The following is an 18,016-nucleotide window of genomic DNA, read 5'->3' as shown; positions in this document are numbered from 1 at the left end:
AGTATTTTACGAGTTTTGGCTTATTTCTTCCGTCCATCCTCTCTGCCTTTCCTCTGAGATGTTTTATCTTCACCCAGTGAATAAATATGGACACGAACAAGTACGTATTCGGATTATTTCGTCCCCACTCCTCATCATTCCCCCTCTCTTCTGGATTTCTTAAATAAATTCTTGTCCGTCTTTGGAAATCTCATAGAGCACATGGGTTGCGTTTTGTTCTAGGCCTGTTGGAATGTGAGTGCTACTTTCCTATTGAAAGTTAAAAAAAAAAAGAACCGGACCACAACAATCTTTGTAGCTTAGCGACCTATATCGGGGTCGGAGAATGGATCCAGGGATTGAAAAACGGATCCGTTCCGCGAGACTCCTGCATGAACTTCCCCTGTGTATTGTTTTGTGCGCTCGTGCGCCTTTTTCGCCCAATACAAGGCGCTCCCTTCGATAAGCCAAATAAAACTATTTCTAGAGAACTTCCAAACGCGAAGCTTGGTGCTTTCAACTCAGGGCGAGGATTTCTCTGTTTTACGCAGTTAAAAGCAGGAGAAAAATGAGAGTTGAGGAACCAAGCCGTTGTTGCAAAGGGATTTCTGGGCTCCAACCAACCCACTGAATTGGTAATATGGCAGCGTCCCCGTCCCCCCTCTTTTTTAAAGTGTAGGTATTTTCTGGTGTTTTCCCATCAAGTACCTGCCCAATTTCTGTATGGCACACGCCAGGAATCAATAGAAGTTAACAAGTCCTCCAAACATCCCCCCCTAATCTCTTTGTTTAATCGCCTTTACAATCCAGCCCAAGGAAAGAGAATTAAAAATCTTTGAAGTCTCCTGGCTGACAAAAGGCTCAGCCAAGTAGACTTAAAACACTCCCTTCTTTTCCAAAACTGGTTTGTCGGGGAACAATCGAAGGAAGTAAAATTTATGGAGAAATTATACAGTGGATTTGTCACTTAAAATATCGTAACTGTCTCGGGGACAATCCCCCATGCTGAGGATTAATGGTCCCTCCAGACCTTTGATTCACCAGCGCCTTTTCTTTGCCCTTGACAAATTGGATTTTTAGGAATGGGAAGGTCGCCGGGGCCATTGTTGGCTGCCCCATTCAAAAAAGCCCTTGATTATGCGTTGGGGTGGGTGGGGAGAGAGAGAGAGAGAGGTTGGTGGATGTGGCGGGTGGGGGGTGGGTTAGGGAAAATCTCCATGTGACCCTCTCGGGTGGGACTCGGCAGCTGCTGCAAGAGCCACACTCTCTCATCGCCCCAACCCGGCGCCCTGGAGCACCGGCGGGCCGAGGGGAGAGCCCTCGTGTGGCAATTGAAAAGGCGGCGCGCACCGTCGGCCGCGTCACTTTGCGGGCGGAGATAACGCCGGTGCGGCTCAGCCCTCCTCGCTGCCTGCCTCTGCCTCTCTCCCTCTTTCTGCCTCCCTCTCTCCCTTCTGTCACTCGAAGAGAGTCCTGGGCGCCTTTCCCGATCGCCGCGTCTGTAACCCGGAGGCAGCGATGCAAAGCAGCCGGGGTCCGCCGGCGCTCAGCGTTACCGCGGAGAGCTGCATCCCGGCTGGCCTGCGCCTGGGTCCGGTGTCCGGCACCTTCAAACTGGGCAAGTACTTGTCCGATCGCAGGGAGCCGGGACCCAAGAAAAAGGTATTGCTCCCGCACCTTGGCGGAAAGCACTGTGGAGGGAGGGTGGGGGAAAGAGGGGAAGTGTCCGAGGGGCTGGCGCGCATCCTTGCGAGGGAATGTTTCCGCAGCAAAGTTATTTCTCTGTCCTCCTCCTCCGTTCATAAACGGGTTTGGGTGTCCACACGAAGCATCTCTGCTCTTCGGATCTTCACGAAGCCAAGAGGCTGCGGGGATGGGCAACCGCCTCTCTTTCAGACCTCTTCCTGGCCTTTCGGGGGAGATTTCTGACTTTAGATGACTTATTTGCGGGGATGGGGGGGGGACTGTGTTGAACCCTGCTGGATTGGACGTAGATGGGGAGGGGGAAGCTGGAAAAACGAGACAGCGGCGGGTCAACAGACTTACTGGTGCCCCCGCACCCCGAATTCTAGGAAATCAAATCCGGGTAAATCAAGGTAAATAGTTTGCTCCGGCTGATCCTCCACCCTGATACCAGAGTGGTGGATACGAAATCGGATATATATTCACAACACGAAATAAAATAATAATGAATGAATTAACTGGTAGCTCGACCCCTGTTGCCTGCGATGCCAGTTTCTTTTATTGAATGTACTATGTTTACCTTCTGTTTCAAGGTTCTTTTTTAACCTTAAAGTGGAAGAGGCAAAATAACAGTTAAGTGAAACGAAATCTAAAGGTTCCTAACGCCAGCAGGTGAGATTTGCCTCTCATGCAGGATAAAAAAACCGCAGAAAAACCTCGCCCGAAACAAAAGCGGCCTGCAGTTGAGATTTCAAGAAGGGTGGCTGGATGGTGGAAGTTTGTGGGAGCGAAATCCACAGTCTTGCGGCTCCTTAAAGACTTGCGGATTTATTGTGGCTTAAGCTTTCCTGGACTAGAGTCCGTCTCATCACCTGCTTGAAGGTGACAGATGCACACACGCGCACAAGAGCGCGTCGATGTTTGTTTGTTTAGGGAATGCTGGGGCCTTAAGGCCATGAAGTGCAAGGGGGGCAATTGTAAGCTTTCCCCACAGGCATCTGTGCAGAACCCAAATTAATGCAAAGATAAGAGATGAAAACAGTCCCCCCACAGACCCCATGTCTGGAATGATCCAATTTATGAAGCACCCTTTTAACGCCGAAATTCTCGCGGGCTCGCCACAGTCACCGTCATTGTTGTTTTGTTTTGCTTTTAAAGAGGATTTCAGTCCATAAGAAACATTGACCAAGTAAAAGAGGATCGGAGCAACCGACCTGATTTCCCAGCTGGCTCCAAATGTTGATCACTGCTTTGGAGTGCTTTACAGAGAAGTCTCCAAAAGGAACCCCAAATAAGAAAGATTTGTTTGTGTGTGTGGATTGCAGCCTTCGAGCATCCCCTCGGATGAGCTTAGCAGAAGGCAACGTTGTCTCCTTTCTTCCCCAAAGCGCAGAGGTTTGTCGTACGTTCCGCTCGGATTCTGAATGCCCTTTAATTGTTTTTAAACGCTCTGCCAGCCCCTTCAAATTTATTTCTCATCTGGCTCCGTTGGTTGCTCCCTTTAGGCTGCCTTTGTTACAGTGACTTTTATTGCCTGGTCATTCAAAGAGGTAGCCCCTCATTTGCTCGCTCTCTGTGTATGACCAAGCAGATTATGAAGGATGAGACAAGACTCCGAGGCTCAACAGAGTTGCTCCTGTCCTCTTCCTCTTTTGCTCTCATCCTTTTTTATTATTTCTTATTAGATTATTCGTTAATTAATTGCCCTACAGAGGCTTGGAGCCTTGAAACTAGGTGTAGCCATTTCCCCATCGAAGTAGGAAATTTAATAACTATGGTTCTTAAATATGTTCCCCTTCGTCTTTGCAGGCTGCAGCCCTATAGGTCAGGGAAAGTGACAAGAAGCGGAACAGAGTTTGAAGAAGGCTCTTTTCCCAACTAAGAGGGATTGTTTAAAGAGTTTATATAGGGCGTATGGGGATCACTGACCTCAGGGCAACTTACGCACTTATCTCACTTGTCTCACTTCGGAATGACATGGCATCGAGTGGAGGTGTCCCTTTATTGGTAGCTGCAATTAAGGTAAAGGTAAAGGACCCCTGGACGGTTAGCGGTTATGGGATGCGGCGCTCATCTGGCTTTTCAGGCTAAGGGAGCCTGCATTTGTCCACAGACAGCTTTCCGGGTCATGTGGCCAGCATGACTAAATCACTACTGGCGCAACGAAACACGTGACGGAAGCCAGAGCGCACGTAAACGCCATTTACCTTCCCGCTGCAGCGGTACCTATTTATCTACTTGCACTCTTGTGCTTTTGAACTGCTAGATTGGCAGATGCTGGGACAGAGCAACAGGAGCTCACGGATTCGAACCGCAGACCTTCAGATCAGCAAGCCCAAGAGGCTCAGAGGTTTAGACCACAGCGCCACCCGCTCCCTTGGTAGCTGCAATTACGGTACATGGCAGTGAAGCCGACACACGTCGATTCAAACCCGAAGGACAACCTGGTCCACAGCTCTGGCTAAGTCTAACAATCGACTGCTATCTAAGTTAATTTGCACATTGATCCTAAAGACTATATATACATGTAGCAGTCACATCGATCTAAACTCCCCAACTTCGACCCACCTGGATTTAAGAGGATTTAAATCTCCCCCAAGACAATAAAGCCTAAACATACTTACTTAGAAGCACTTTTCAAATGAAATAAAGGAGAACCAAATGAAAGAGTGGAGTTACGGCTGCAATCCTATGAACGTCTACTTGGGAGTAAGAGCCCTTGAACGCAGTGAGGATTTGCTACCGAGTAAGCATGTACGTTCCAATTCCACAGAACCAGTCGCTTATAAAATAAGAAGGTGTCCATCCTCAAACCGTTTGCTAGGAGACCTTTGCCTCGTTCCGGATTAGTGCAGCAATGGCTGCATTTGGTTAGCCCTGTAACTCGTCTCCTGGCTGCTGCCTCCGACTAGGATCGAGCTGCGCACTGGTTCACCTCTCTCTCTCTTGATTGTGGGATCCGCTTCTCATGGAAACGATCAAACACGGAGAGAAATTAGACAAATAAATTATTTTAATAGGTTATGGTGTGGGGGGGACAGGGATGTAACATTAGCGGTCTTTTTGTCTGTGGAGCTGCTCAGTACCAGCGAATGTTGTTCTGGCTAAATAAAGCAAGGACCCTGAACTGACTGGCGGTATAAATGACAGCCTCTGCTGTCCTATGTTCCAGGTGCGGATGCTGAGAGGGGAACTGGTCGACGAAGCCGGGGGCTCTGCTGTGGAGTGGATAGGGTTAATCCGGGCTGCCAGGCACTCGCAAGAACAGACTTTGGAAGCTATTGCAGATCTACCGGGCGGACAGGTACCTACAGCCTCCTTAACTCAGCTCTATGAGCCTTTCTGTCTCAGGGCTGGATAGATTGGCTTTGCTGTCTGGTCCCTTGACGGCCTCTTTCTGTTCTCCTAGATTTTCTACCGGGCGCTGCGAGACGTCCAGCCGGGAGAGGAGCTGACCGTGTGGTATTCCAGCTCCTTGGCTCAGTGGTTTGATATCCCCACCACGGCTACTCCGACGCACGACGAGAAAGGTACGTACAGCACCTTGGCCAGCGACTTGCGCAAGGAGGAAGAGCCTCCCCACAGCGCTGCTCAACTAACTACGCGTTACAGTGAGAGTTTTGCTGTAAGCCCCGCTGAGTTCAATGGGATTTACCCACCAGTAAGTTTGGGATTTCAACCCCCAGATTCTTCTATTTGAACTTAAAGCGAGACGGAAGATATCAGCTGAGCCGCAGACCATCGAGTACTTAATACAGTTTAGGCGGAATGAACTTGAAAGTAAGCTCTGTTAAAGTCAACACTGGCTAATAAATTTGTGTGCGGGTGTCATTCAGTAGGTCGGTCTTATACCTTCTTCTAAACTCTAAAAACCAAACTACGGGGCAATTAATAAACTTGTCACAAACTTGGAAGTAAATCCCAGTGTAAACAGTGGTGGTTGTTTTTAAAAAGATCAAACGAGCTGTTCGTTTGTGGTGCTGGATCTATATGAGACATGTTTGCAAATACATGCTGCTCAGCATGCTCACTCGGAGAGAAGCCTCAATGAAGTTAATGGGGCTTACTCTCAAGTAAGTAAGATTGAGGGCTGATGTGCAAGAAGAACCCCAGTCATGCCAAGTACTTGGTGAAAGAAGTGGGGAAGGCTTAAATACGGCTGAACCAGGATTGTGGACCTGATTGCAACAAAAAGGCAGTATTGGACCACAGCTTAGAGCTAAGATAAAAGTAGCTTAAGTAGGTCAAACAAAAATATTTACTCCAGATACCGTCTTCCCAATGCGGTTGACCTTTCATTGGAATAGTTATTGAGCTACGAATTTAGACCGTGCTAGAAGGGAGTTTGGACCCTGTTCCTGCTCAGCCTTTCCTGCATGTGCACCGATTCCCTCTGCACCTTACCCAGTGGGCGCCCTGCCACACCGACATTCTTCTCCTTACAATACGACAGTTTTGGATTTTGCCCCTGCCAGTGCTAAAAGAGGCTCGCTGGTTCTAAAGGCCTAGATGGCTTTCCTTCTGCTTTTGTGCTTTGCCTTGCATCTGCCTTGCATCTCCCTCTCCGGCTTTTCTCGTAACCTCCGGATCCCGTTCTTATTCGAAGTGACAGTATAATCCATTTAAAGCGGGAAAGTATGCGCGCTGACATACGTGAGGACACCTCCAGCGCTGTTCAGAAATCTTGGGAATTCTTGAAGGGACTACAAAAGAAACAAATGCCACTAGATCTTCTCAGAGTTCTAAGTGCTAGAGGAGAACTCGGCCCGCTAGATTTCTTTCCCCAACCCGCCCAATCATAGTTATGGAGCTGTAGTTTATACAGTGGTACCTCGGGTTACATACGCTTCAGGTTACAGACTCCGCTAACCCTTCTTCAGGATGAGAACAGAAATCGTGCTCCGGCGGCGCAGCGGCAGCAGGAAGCCCCATTAGCTAAAGTGGTGCTTCAGTTTAAGAACAGTTTCAGGTTAAGAACGGACCTCCGGAACGAATTAAGTACTTAACCCGAGGTACCACTGTATTTTGAAATGGATTTTTGTTCCATCTACTTTTTTTTTTTTTTTAAGAATAGTGTTTTCAGTCAATCCATTCGTTCTCCTTTTCACTCTGGTAATGAGCGTCCACAGCTTCTTGTCCAAGTTAACGCTTTGTGTACTCTTGCTATATATATCCGGTGGCGGGAAGGACTTTGGTTTAAGACTCGTTGATTCTGAGGCAGGGAAGTGCATGGAGCTACTCGGCCTCTCGGATTCAGTGACTTGTGGATCCGTAATGCCGGTGGGCCTTTATCTGTAGATTAGTGAGCTTTAGGAGATAATATGTTAAAACAAAGAGGAAACTTAATCCTGTTAAAATACAGAGGCTGTACGGATTCAGCAGCATTTCTTGGTGATGGAACCTATCACGAGATTCTGGCTGCAGTCCTGATCACGCTTTTATCTTTTCAGCAACGTCCCAGGAACGCGATGGGACGTGTTTAGAATTGCACAGCGAATTAATGAAACTGGAGTGTTAGCTGTTAAGTCATCAAACAGCCATTCCGAAAGGCTTCAGCTAGAACTGGTGTCCATTGATTCCGGTGGAGGTTATTTCCACCACAGAGTGCAAGTTCTACACCGTTGACTTAGATTTAAAACAGCTCGGCGCAATCCGAGGCAGTGTAACTGGGACCAAACCCAAGAGGTTTAGCAGAATAAATGGGTCAAGGAGAAGAGCTGCGTAAAATCCAATTTTCAGTTACAGTGGTACCTCGGGTTACATACGCTTCAGGTTACATACGCTTCAGGTTACAGACTTTTCTAACCCAGAAATAGTGCTTCAGGTTAAGAACTTTGCTTCAGGATGAGAACAGAAATCGGGCTCTGGTGGCACAGCAGCAGCAGGAGGCCCCATTAGCTAAAGTGGTGCTTCAGGTTAAGAGCAGTTTCAGGTTAAGAACAGACGTCCGGAACGAATTAAGTACTTAACCCGAGGTACCACTGTATATGGATTGGCCCACATAGCCCTAACAGACTTTAACTTGCACTCAGGCCCAACCCATGCATGTTTAATCAGAAGTAAACCCCACTGTGTTTAAAAGGATTGTGGACTTTGCAGGTTTGGGTTTGCAGAATACTTAGATGAATAATTTTGTAGATCCTGCACATGCTTGGGAGGAAGCCCTTTGAACTCAGAGCAGCTGCTTCTGAGTTGCAATGTATAGGATTGGGCTGCGTGGTGAGAGGGAATGAAACTTGTCATTCCAAGGACCCTTCTTCAAAAGTGCAAGTAATATAAATGTAAAAGGCAGCTACAGGGGACCGTTTAACATAACCACGCATGTTATTGCTTTCTGCACCTATGTGTGGTATAATCCTCCTTACTACATGAGAAGGGTGAAAGAGAGAAAGTCAATTGTTTTAAATCCAAGTACTTCAGGGAAAGTGAATTTAGGAGCAAGCCAAAAACACTAGAGGAAGAAATAGGACCCCACCCTACTCCAATACTAGCAGACAGGAATTACTGAATCAGAAAAAAATAGTTTCAATATAGGAGAACTATCCTAATGCAAGAAAACTCCTCAAAAAAGTTATCAATGAATAACTGATCTGATTGCCCATTTCACATCACAAATATGTATAAGAGGCTTTATATCCCAGACAAATGGTAAGATCTACTGGTCTCAATGGGAAATTTATAAATCTCCTGCAAAAGATCACAGATGGTGCACAGAAAGGAGAACTTTTGCCTCACAGGCATTAATATCTATAGCTAGGATGATGATTATAGTTGCAATGATTCGTCGCTTACTACAAAAAGTCTCAAAGTGGCCTACAATTATAAAAGCATGCATAATGCATTAAAATACATCAAAAAAGATAAAAGAATATTAATTGACTAAAAGTACCATCCTGCAATAACATAAGAAGGCCAAATCTTACCCCAACATGCTACAAGATGAACACCAGTACTGGCTAGGCTGTCATTGGCCTTTGACTTATTAAACAATCTATGGCCTTTTTAACTATGGGGGTGTTATTGTTTTTGTTTGTTGTTATGGTATATATTTGTGTGTTTTTATATTGTAAACCGCCCTGTGATCCTTGGATTAAGGGCAGTATATATATATATATATATATATATATATATATATATATATCCATATGACCCCAGTTAAGAGCTAGGTACCTGGGTGAACATGCACATATTTGCCTGGAACCTAAAAGTTGATAATTATGGCACCAGAGAGTATTCCACAATCAGGGGGCCACCACTGAAAAGACTGTGAAGCTGCCTTATCAGACTATTTTTCCATCTAGACCCCTGGGTATAGGGTGGTATATAAATTCAAACAACAACAACAACAACAACAATTGTTCAGTATTTTCTACCCCCAAAGAAAAAAAATAAGTAAACAAACCAGCTATGGTGGGCTGCAATCCTAAACACACAGGAGGAAGTAAGCCCAATTGAACATCCTAGCTTGGGACTTACTTCTGAATAAACAGGCACAAGTTTGCACTCCATAGGAAGCTGCCTCATAATGAGTCAGACCATTGGTCCATCTGGTTTGGACTGGCTTCACTGTCAACACTGACTAGCAGCAACTATTCAGGGGTTCTACCTGCCCTACTTGGCTATGCTGGTGATTGAATTTGGAACCTTCTGCATGCAAAGTGGATGCTCTGCCATTGAGCTATAGCCTTTCCCTTTCCTCTGATTTCTTGTTCTGTACTGGACATCATTTTGAGACATTATGGTCCCATATTTTTATGATATGGTCATGTACACTGACCATACTGCAACGACTTTTTAAAATACTTTTGTTAACTTATCACCCTGCAACATATATTAGCAGATACATTATCTAATAAGGTGTAAAGAGAATCAACGGGTCACATTTTGGCACTTTGTGTTCTGCTTTCCATGGCTTGAAATCAATAGGAGGCAAATTCACGGGCACATAATTTAGGGGTTCCAGTAGCACCTAAAGCTGTTTTAGAGTGAGTCCAATGATTGGCTCTGCCTAGCACAATATTGTTTCCTCTCCTTGGCAAGTGTCTTCCCTAGCCCTGCTACCTGAGATCCTTTATCTCAGGCGTGGGAGGAGGGGGGAATCTGTGGCCCTCCAGATGTTGTTGAACTCCACTTCTCTCAACCCTATTCTGTAGTCCAACAAAGTTTGGAGATGCATGGGCTCTCACTATTCCTTCTTTAACTGGGAAAATCCGGGATTTAAGATGGGATTTGCTGTACGTGAAGGTGTTACTTTGACGCCCACTTTCCCAAAACTGTACACCTTTCGGAAGCATGTCTTTTCAATATAAAAACAACGATCATGAAGGGGACGAAGCCGTCTTTCCCATCTCCCTTCCCCGTCTCTGTGTTTAGAGTCCATAATAAATAAGAAAGTCCGTCGGATATTGGCCAGGTCTAAAATTAGCATCCCGTTACTGCTGTGGCCTGTGACCCTAACTAAATACGCTTAATCCCAAGTAAGTGTTATAGATTTCAAGTGACACAAACTTATTAAGGATTCGAAAACTTCTGCTAGTCAGCATTTTCTTTCCCAACACTGCATTTTAGCAATTTCTAAGCTTCTGGCAATTACTAAACCCTTCATACGAAATTATAATACATAAGGACTAACGCAATAGGAAGCAACTTGAACCACGACTTTTTGCGGGGAAGGATTTAGATATTAAAAGCCGATTCAGCGAGTCTCTAGTCAGAGATTCTTTCTTCCTGGATAATCTAAAATGTGTAGGGAACTGAAGTCTGGCGAAATCAACACGATTTGCTTCTGGAGAGTTGCGAACTGCGCGAGACATTCAATAGGCGAACTTTTGTTCACCATCATCCCGTATCGCCTGCGTGCGTCTGCTGAATTCTTTTTGCAGCTGCTACAGGAACAGGAGCCCCTCTTGAAAAACAAACAAACAAACAAATAAACAAACAAACAAACAAACAAAACCAGCCTTACTTAGTACTGCCGTGCCAAACCAATTCTTATGCTCAGCTTCTCCAGTTCCGCTAAAATTATTTTTAACTTTCTCGAGTAGACTTTCATTCAATCCTAAAACGGCAACACAAACCCTGAGACAAAAACAGTTGTCAAGCAAGTGGAACTGTAAAGAGGGTGGCACTTTTAGTTTCACAAAAGTGTTTGACTCGCTCCATTTAGTCATAGATTGAGTAAACGAGGCTCTTAGCAGCATAATGTGAATCGAGAATTGGGGGGGGGGGGAGGGAGAGGAGGACAGAAGCCAGCAGTCTGGGTTTAGGGATCGTTAGTGTTTGCAAACAAAGATAATTGGAGAGCGCAGCCTTTGACGAGCTCGCCAGCCGGAGAAAGCTACTCAGTTAAGCTTGTTAACAGCGCCATCCTAACCATGCACGTTTATGCTGAGATGTAGGTCCTATAATCCGATGTGTTTAGGACTGTAGACTTAAATTCGTAAAGTTTTATCATTCATTCTTTCCTTGCAACCGGGTTATCTGCCTTTCCAGTGTAAGGCCGTAGGATGCTTGCAACTGCTTACACTCAGGCTGGGAGGGAGCTATCACTGAACAGAAAGACTTTAGTTTTCTCTGCAGTTAATGAACAGTTCCACGCTGGTTGATTCTTGAACTTTTAAAAGACCCATTGGCTTGCTTATTCCAGCAGGATCGAGACCTAGCGCCTGCTATGCCTTCTTGGGCATCCTTTCCTACACGCCAGTTTCGCGTTAACCAGCGACGGAATCCTATCGCTGGAATCCTATCGGTCAAGCACCACCACCGCCACTAAACACAGGAACCGTAGCCCATGGCCGTCTTTATTAAGCAGCCAGGGACATTCACAATTATTTCGCTGAGATGGCCAACTAATGCATAGATCAGAAATTAAAAAAATTCCTTCCAGTAGCACCTTAAAGACCAACTAAGTTAGTTCTTGGTATGAGCTTTCGTGTGCATGCACACTTCTTCTGAAGAACACATTCTGAAGCACACGTTCTGAAGAAGTGTGCATGCACACGAAAGCTCATACCAAGAACTAACTTAGTTGGTCTTTAAGGTGCTACTGGAAGGAATTTTTTAAATTTGTTTTGACTATGGCAGACCAACACGGCTACCTATCTGTAACTAGATCACAAATCTTATTGACGTATAAACTTACAAGGTAACCCGGTGTGGTTGGACCCCAGGTGCCATTAGCCTCAGGATGCCCTACGGTCAGAGAGCATGGAAGCTTAGTTCTTTTGAACCCATAAAAAAGGGAGGGAAGGAAGAAAGGAAGGAAGGAAAGTACATTGGCATCTGATTGGCCACTGCAAGAACAGGATGCAGGATTAGGCGGGCTTTTGCCCTGGTCCAGCAGGACTGCTCCTATGTTATTGAGAGTAATATATCTGTATCTAGGTGTGGCGTTTATTATATGTCTGTATTTCAACTTTTAGAACCACATGTAGAAGAAAGATGATCGAATATAGATTCCACAAGCTATACATTATCTTTCATTCTTTGCCTCAGTCAGGCTCTTCACTATCTGTCTTTCCCTCTAAGCGATTTGCTTGTTCACTATTTCATATTCCGGCCCACCCCCCACCCCCCACCATCGAATTCCTGTGGGGCTTTTCTTTTTGCATTCGGAAATGCCACCTCTTTTACGAGTCTCTATAGCTTTGAAGCGCTGGTCGCTTCATTTAACCCTTGCTGGTGAATCCTCCGGTGCAAAACCTCCGTGTTCTGCTGCAATGGCCCCACCGTCTCCACAAAGTATCGAAAGAAGGGGACGTGCGTATCGCAGGAGCACGAAGTCGCCCCGTCGGTTTGTTCCGCCTTAGGAAACGCCAAGCGTTTAAGGATCGGGGGCACAAAGGGCACTGTATTCTGAAAGGAGCAATTACGTATGGCCCATACATATAGGATATTGTCTCGCCTGGTAATGGGAGGCTCATGATCATTAGATTGGCCTTTGTTTCCTTGCGTCAGCTCCCTGACATACGGCACCTATTCTGCAAACGTCAACAGATGGGCCGCCGGACACAGGCGTTAAGGCAACAGCTGCGCGCTTTTCATTCCTCGTGGAGTCCAAAGGCAGCCCAGCCAGAGCGCATTTGTGGCCCTCTGCCTTTGCACTGCTTTTTACTCAACTCTCTACCTCCCTCCTCCCTCCTCTCTCAGTACTCAACAGAGAAAGGCACTAGCAGTTTAGGATTCATATCCCACAGCCATACATCTTTTGTTTTAAAAAAACTAATCTCAAACAACTCCTAGCTCGCTCGTTTTTTACAATCACATTCTGAGATTGATTCCAGCCATACACGCATGTACTATGGAAAAATAGAGGGAAGGGCCTTCGACTGAATCAGACCCGATTGGTCTTTCTAGGTCTACACAAATTGGCAGCGGCTCTCCAGGTTTTAGACAGGGAGTCTCTCACAGCCCTACCTCGACATGCCGGAGCTCGAACCTTGGGACATTCCGCATGCAAGGCAGGTGCTCTAACCGCTGAGCCATGCGCTTCTACCCCTCCTTCCTTATATCTTACATTCATATATCACCTTTCTTTCTTCATTGAACCCAAGCAGTCTCCCTTCCAGCAATGTCCAGCCCCATACCAGATCAGCTTCAACAAGGTGTTGGCCTCAGGTGCCCTCGGAGCGCATCTTTGGCACTCCTTACCTGCTCTCTGGGCAAATGGGATAGCGAGCCCTTTCTATGTTACCCGAAGTGTGGGCTCCAAAGGCGAGTAGGGGATAGTCACAGCAGTCCACGGCTTTAATGGTAAGCACGCTTACTGAAAAGTAAATCCTTGTGCATAAACACTCATGTAAGAAGGCTGCTAATCCGATAAATTACTTATAATGACTTTTCTAATGCTACTCACACACTCGTATTAAAGTCACAAGTCTATAGTAACTTGGACGGGAAATGAGAAAAACAAGGGACTACTGACTGATAGTGTAACCCTATACACACGCCTATTCAGAATTAAGTCTTGTTGAGTTTCGATAACTTCCTATAACTTTGGGATTGCCGCCTGAAGCAGGCGCATCCACATTTAAGTGATCGTCGGTTTTCCACGGAGGTAAAAGAATGAGAACTCCAAATCACAGTCTAGTTAAGAGATGGAGTGTTTAAATATGAATGAAATGGGTTTAGTTCCGCTAACGTCTCTGCTGCTGAACTGGCTTAAATCCAAGTAAGTTGACTTTGCCAGACAATGAAGCAGAATGCAGTTCTCAAATCATTCACCCTGGAAACTTCTCGTTGTAGGTGGCAACAGAATTCTCTGTAGTAAGTTAGCGCTGGGCTCCAAACTTAAGGTCAGTTCAAAGCCTGCAATTTTATGGTTGCAACCCTAATTCTCACACTTGCCAAAGTCCATTTGAACCCAGTAGGACTTACTTCCAAGTCCACATGCACAGTTTTCACTGCAGGGAAAGGCTCTCGTTATTTATCAACCTCACTCCCTCCTAACGCGTTCCGAAAAGCCATCCACTATGGCTTCCTGTTCTTGAGACTATGCCAGGGTGTTTGGTAGGTGTTAGCTCTGATTTGATGTTCTAACCCTGAGAGGTTCCGACTAGTGGCCATCTTGTAACCACATTCCTTCCTGAGAGTTGCCATGGCCTAGTGTTGGGCTTTTGATTCACAAATCTGTGCAGTTATTTATTTAAGTGGAGTCCTCTCAGCTTCGCGGAGTTGTGAACATAAACAAGATATGGGATGCAACGGATTGTTAATAGTTACGCAGGGTTCCACTACAATATCAGAGGCGCAGTGCAGGTTGTGTACCCTGCATGCGGTCTTAGGCCGAGTCAGACGTTGAAGTATTTTAAGTTATTCTTTCTAGAACGTTAAATCAAGCTCGTCTAAGCTTCCAAGTTTAAGGCGCAAAGCATGGTACTCTGCTGATCTCACGGGAGCAAGGAAAGATAGAGTTGTCAGATGTCCCCTTTTTCCAGGACACGCCCTCTTTTTCATGAGTATGTAAAATGAGAGTCGTTATAACGATTCATAGGTAAAAGTATAAATCGGCAATAGTGTCCCTGTTTTTGCTCTTCAAAACATGGCAACCCACATTATTAAATAACTAAACAATATATTCTCTCCTAGTGTCGAAATCCATTCTACAGACATTTGCTCCATCTACCTTTATACTTATCTATGTGGACTTGTCTTGGCTGTCCACGGCTTCAGGCACGAACATTTCCTTGAGATCCCAGGGAATTGAACCTATAGGACCTTTTTGCACGTGAAGCGCGTGCTCTACCACTAAACCCGGAATCACCCCAGAATCTGGTTCTCTGCCTTGAATGTCAGCGCAATAAAGCCAACTTCGCCGCTCCCACACGTCTGAGAGCAACTGCTTTGCACGCAGGAGGTTCCAGATTCGACCCCCAGCATCTCCAAGACACCTTGGAGAGCTGCTGCTGTCAGTCAATGTGGACAGCACTGACGTAGACGGACCAACAGTCTGACCTGGCGTAAAGCAATTTCCCAAGTGCAATAATGAAATGACTACCCAGGCACTACCGACTTGGATAAATGATAATGGTCATCCATCCGAACATGGTTGGCTGGAATGCACTGGAGGGGACCTCAGCAGAGGCTGAGAGAGATGCTTGCTATGTGACTGTGGCCTGATGTAGCCCGCTTTCATCTCCTCATGTTTGGGAAGAAGGGTGGGGAGTTGATATGTGCATGAATGGACTTGATATGCCCCAATGCTGGTCTTTGCTAGAAGCATATGGATGAACTTTTTTTTTTTAAAAAAAAAGAACGTAAGTGAATTTATGAAAGACAAGTAACTACAGTGTTTAATTATGGGCAGAGTGTTCTCCACATTGCTAGTTGGCAGTGCAGAACTGGCAAGTGGGTTGCCCAGGGCAAGATAAAGTGACGAACAAATTCAATAAATTATAATAATATTATAATAGCTGTGAAGTATGAATGCCACACGACTTCACATTAAAAAAACAAACAAACCGAGAGACATTATGTGTATTCCAACAAAATCTGAATCAAATTCCACGTTTAAACAACACTCCAAATTATGGATAATGCTGCACGGACAGCATCTGTTTCCGTAATGGGTTTGCAGTAATTAAATATTGGGACATTAGCAAGCAGTTCTCAAGTTGCCTCCACGCTGACCTAGCCTTCAAATGGGGGTGGTGGTGGTGGTTAACAGGTGACTCAACTACGGCTCCCATCATCACAAAGCTTTGAGGGCTGGCGGGAGTTGGACGTCTAGAAGGCGCGAGATTAGTAGCGTCTGCTTCAAGCATTTCTCACTTTCACAGTTGAACATATAATATTTCAGATCCAGGTTTCACATTCCCAGGCACGAAGAGCTTAGTCGGGGTTTCTACGTGTTTGCCTAGTTAACGTCTCCCTGCTTTGCTTTCCCTCTGCTAGGCGAAGAGCGCTACATCTGCTGGTACTGCTGGCGGACCTTCAAGTACCCCAACAGCCTCAAGGCGCACGTCCACTTCCACTGCGTGCTGAACAACGGCCGCAGCTTCCTGGGCTCGCCGGAGCACGCCCGGCCTTCGGACCTGTTCAGCCTGTCGCTGAAGCCCGCGGCCGCGCCGGCGTCCTTAAGGACCCACTGCGCCGGCGGCTCCCGGGAGAGCATCAAGCGGGAATCCTCGGGCTCGCCGCCAGTGGCCAAGGCGGGCGGCGGCGGCGGGGGGCGCAAGGCGGCGGCCAAAGAGGAGCAGGAGAGGGCCTTGGACATGAGCGTCAGCTCGACGGGACGGGGTCCGGGGCAGTTCCTGGGCTTGCTGGGAAGCGGCGGCGGCAGCAACGGGCTGTCCTTCTACCCCGGGGCGAGGTCCGCCTTCAAGCCCGCCGGCCTGGCCAAAGCGAACCAGGCGGACTCTTCTCCACCGGCCTCTTCTTTCCGGGAAGAGGGCAAGGCCAGCGGCTTCAGCAAGCTCTTGGGGAGCCTCAAGCCCGGCCGCTCCAGCGGCGAAGGCCCCCTGGGCGTGGGCAGCAGCCCCCACGGCCACGCGCAGCAGCAGCACCACACGCCCCAGCCTCACCACCACCATCACCACCACCACCACGCCAAGTGCCACGCGGCCACCGCGCCGCCTCCCTCAGCGGCGGCGGCGGCGGCGGCGGCGGGCTTGGCTTATTCGGGGGGCACCCGAGGCTTCCCGCTGCTCTCGCACTTCGAGGAGACGTCCGCCTTCAAGCACGTCGAGAGGGGTCTCCACGCAAGCCTGTCGCCGCCCGCCTCCGCCCGCTACCCGCCTCTCCCCAGCGGGCTCCATCTGGAGCGCTTCGCCGCCGCCCTGCCACCCTTCGACGGGCTCAAGCCCTTCTCCGCGTCGGCGGAGTGCAGCCTCCCGCCCTTCATGCCTTTCACCGTCTACAACGGCGAGCTGCTCTACAGCGCCCCTTACTACCCGCTCAAGCTGCACTTTGGCAACCTCCTCAAGTACCCGGAGTCCGTGTCCTATTTCAACGGGGCCGCGGCGGCGGCGGCTGCAGCGGCTGCGGCGGCCGCGGGCCTGAACCCGTCGGAGCTGGGCTCCCTGGCCAGCATCGACCGCGAGATCGCCATGCACACGCAGCAGCTGTCGGAGATCGCGGCGGCCGAAAAGAGCCGCGGGCGCTTGGAGAGCTTGCAGCCCTCGGTGTCGTCGGGCCCGGCAGGCGGCAAGCCCAAGACGGGCCACTTGTGCCTGTACTGCGGCAAGCTGTACTCGCGCAAGTACGGCCTGAAGATCCACATGCGGACTCACACCGGCTACAAGCCGCTTAAGTGCAAGGTGTGCTTGCGCCCCTTCGGGGACCCCAGCAACCTCAACAAGCACATCCGCCTGCACGCCGAGGGCAACACGCCCTACCGCTGCGAGTTCTGCGGCAAAGTGCTGGTCCGGCGCCGGGACCTGGAGAGGCACGTCAAGTCGCGGCACCCGGGCCAGAGCTTGCCCAAGGGCGGCGCCGGCGGCGCGGAGGACAGGAACGGCGCCGACGCCGCCGGGTACGCGCGCCCGGAGCTGCAGGAGCCAAAGACTGACAACGAGAGCGACGTCGACGTCTGCTTCACGGACGATCAGAGCGACCAAGACACGGGCGGCAGCAGCAGCGGAGGCGGAGGCGGAGGCTGCCGGGCCAAGGAGCAGCAATAGGAATAGGGGGTGGCGGATAGGTAGGGGTGGGCTTGGGGAACGGCGCTGCCAAAGCTGCCGCCGCCGCCGCCGCAGTTTCCTCTCCACCAGCTCTGCTGATTCACTCGCTCCTTGACTAAGAAAACGACCCCTAGAGTCTCCCTTCTTCCCCTAGGAACAGGACAGTGTTGCTTCAACACAACAGCGGCTCGTTTTAAGGCATGCCCGCATAAGATTTCAAATCATTTCTGTCCTTT

General features: G+C 48.1%; 1 protein-coding gene across 1 annotated transcript; it reads left to right on the top strand.

Annotated features, from left to right (window-relative positions):
• Positions 1-1,387: 1,387 nt before the first annotated feature.
• Positions 1,388-17,780, top strand: PRDM13 (PR/SET domain 13; the record flags this gene model as incomplete). The annotated part of the gene is made up of 4 exons (XM_079971649.1): positions 1,388-1,641; positions 4,835-4,966; positions 5,072-5,192; positions 16,054-17,780. The coding sequence occupies exons 1-4, from the start codon at positions 1,498-1,500 to the stop codon at positions 17,778-17,780; spliced, it is 2,124 nt and encodes a 707-aa protein (XP_079827775.1). The 5' UTR covers positions 1,388-1,497.
• Between the last annotated feature and the right edge of the window lie 236 nt (positions 17,781-18,016).

This window comes from Podarcis cretensis (genome assembly GCF_951804945.1).
Source record: "Podarcis cretensis genome assembly, chromosome: 3".
NCBI lineage: Eukaryota > Metazoa > Chordata > Lepidosauria > Squamata > Lacertidae > Podarcis > Podarcis cretensis.
The sequence above is the reverse complement of the archived record's forward strand: the minus strand, read 5'-3'. Positions and strand labels throughout refer to the sequence as shown.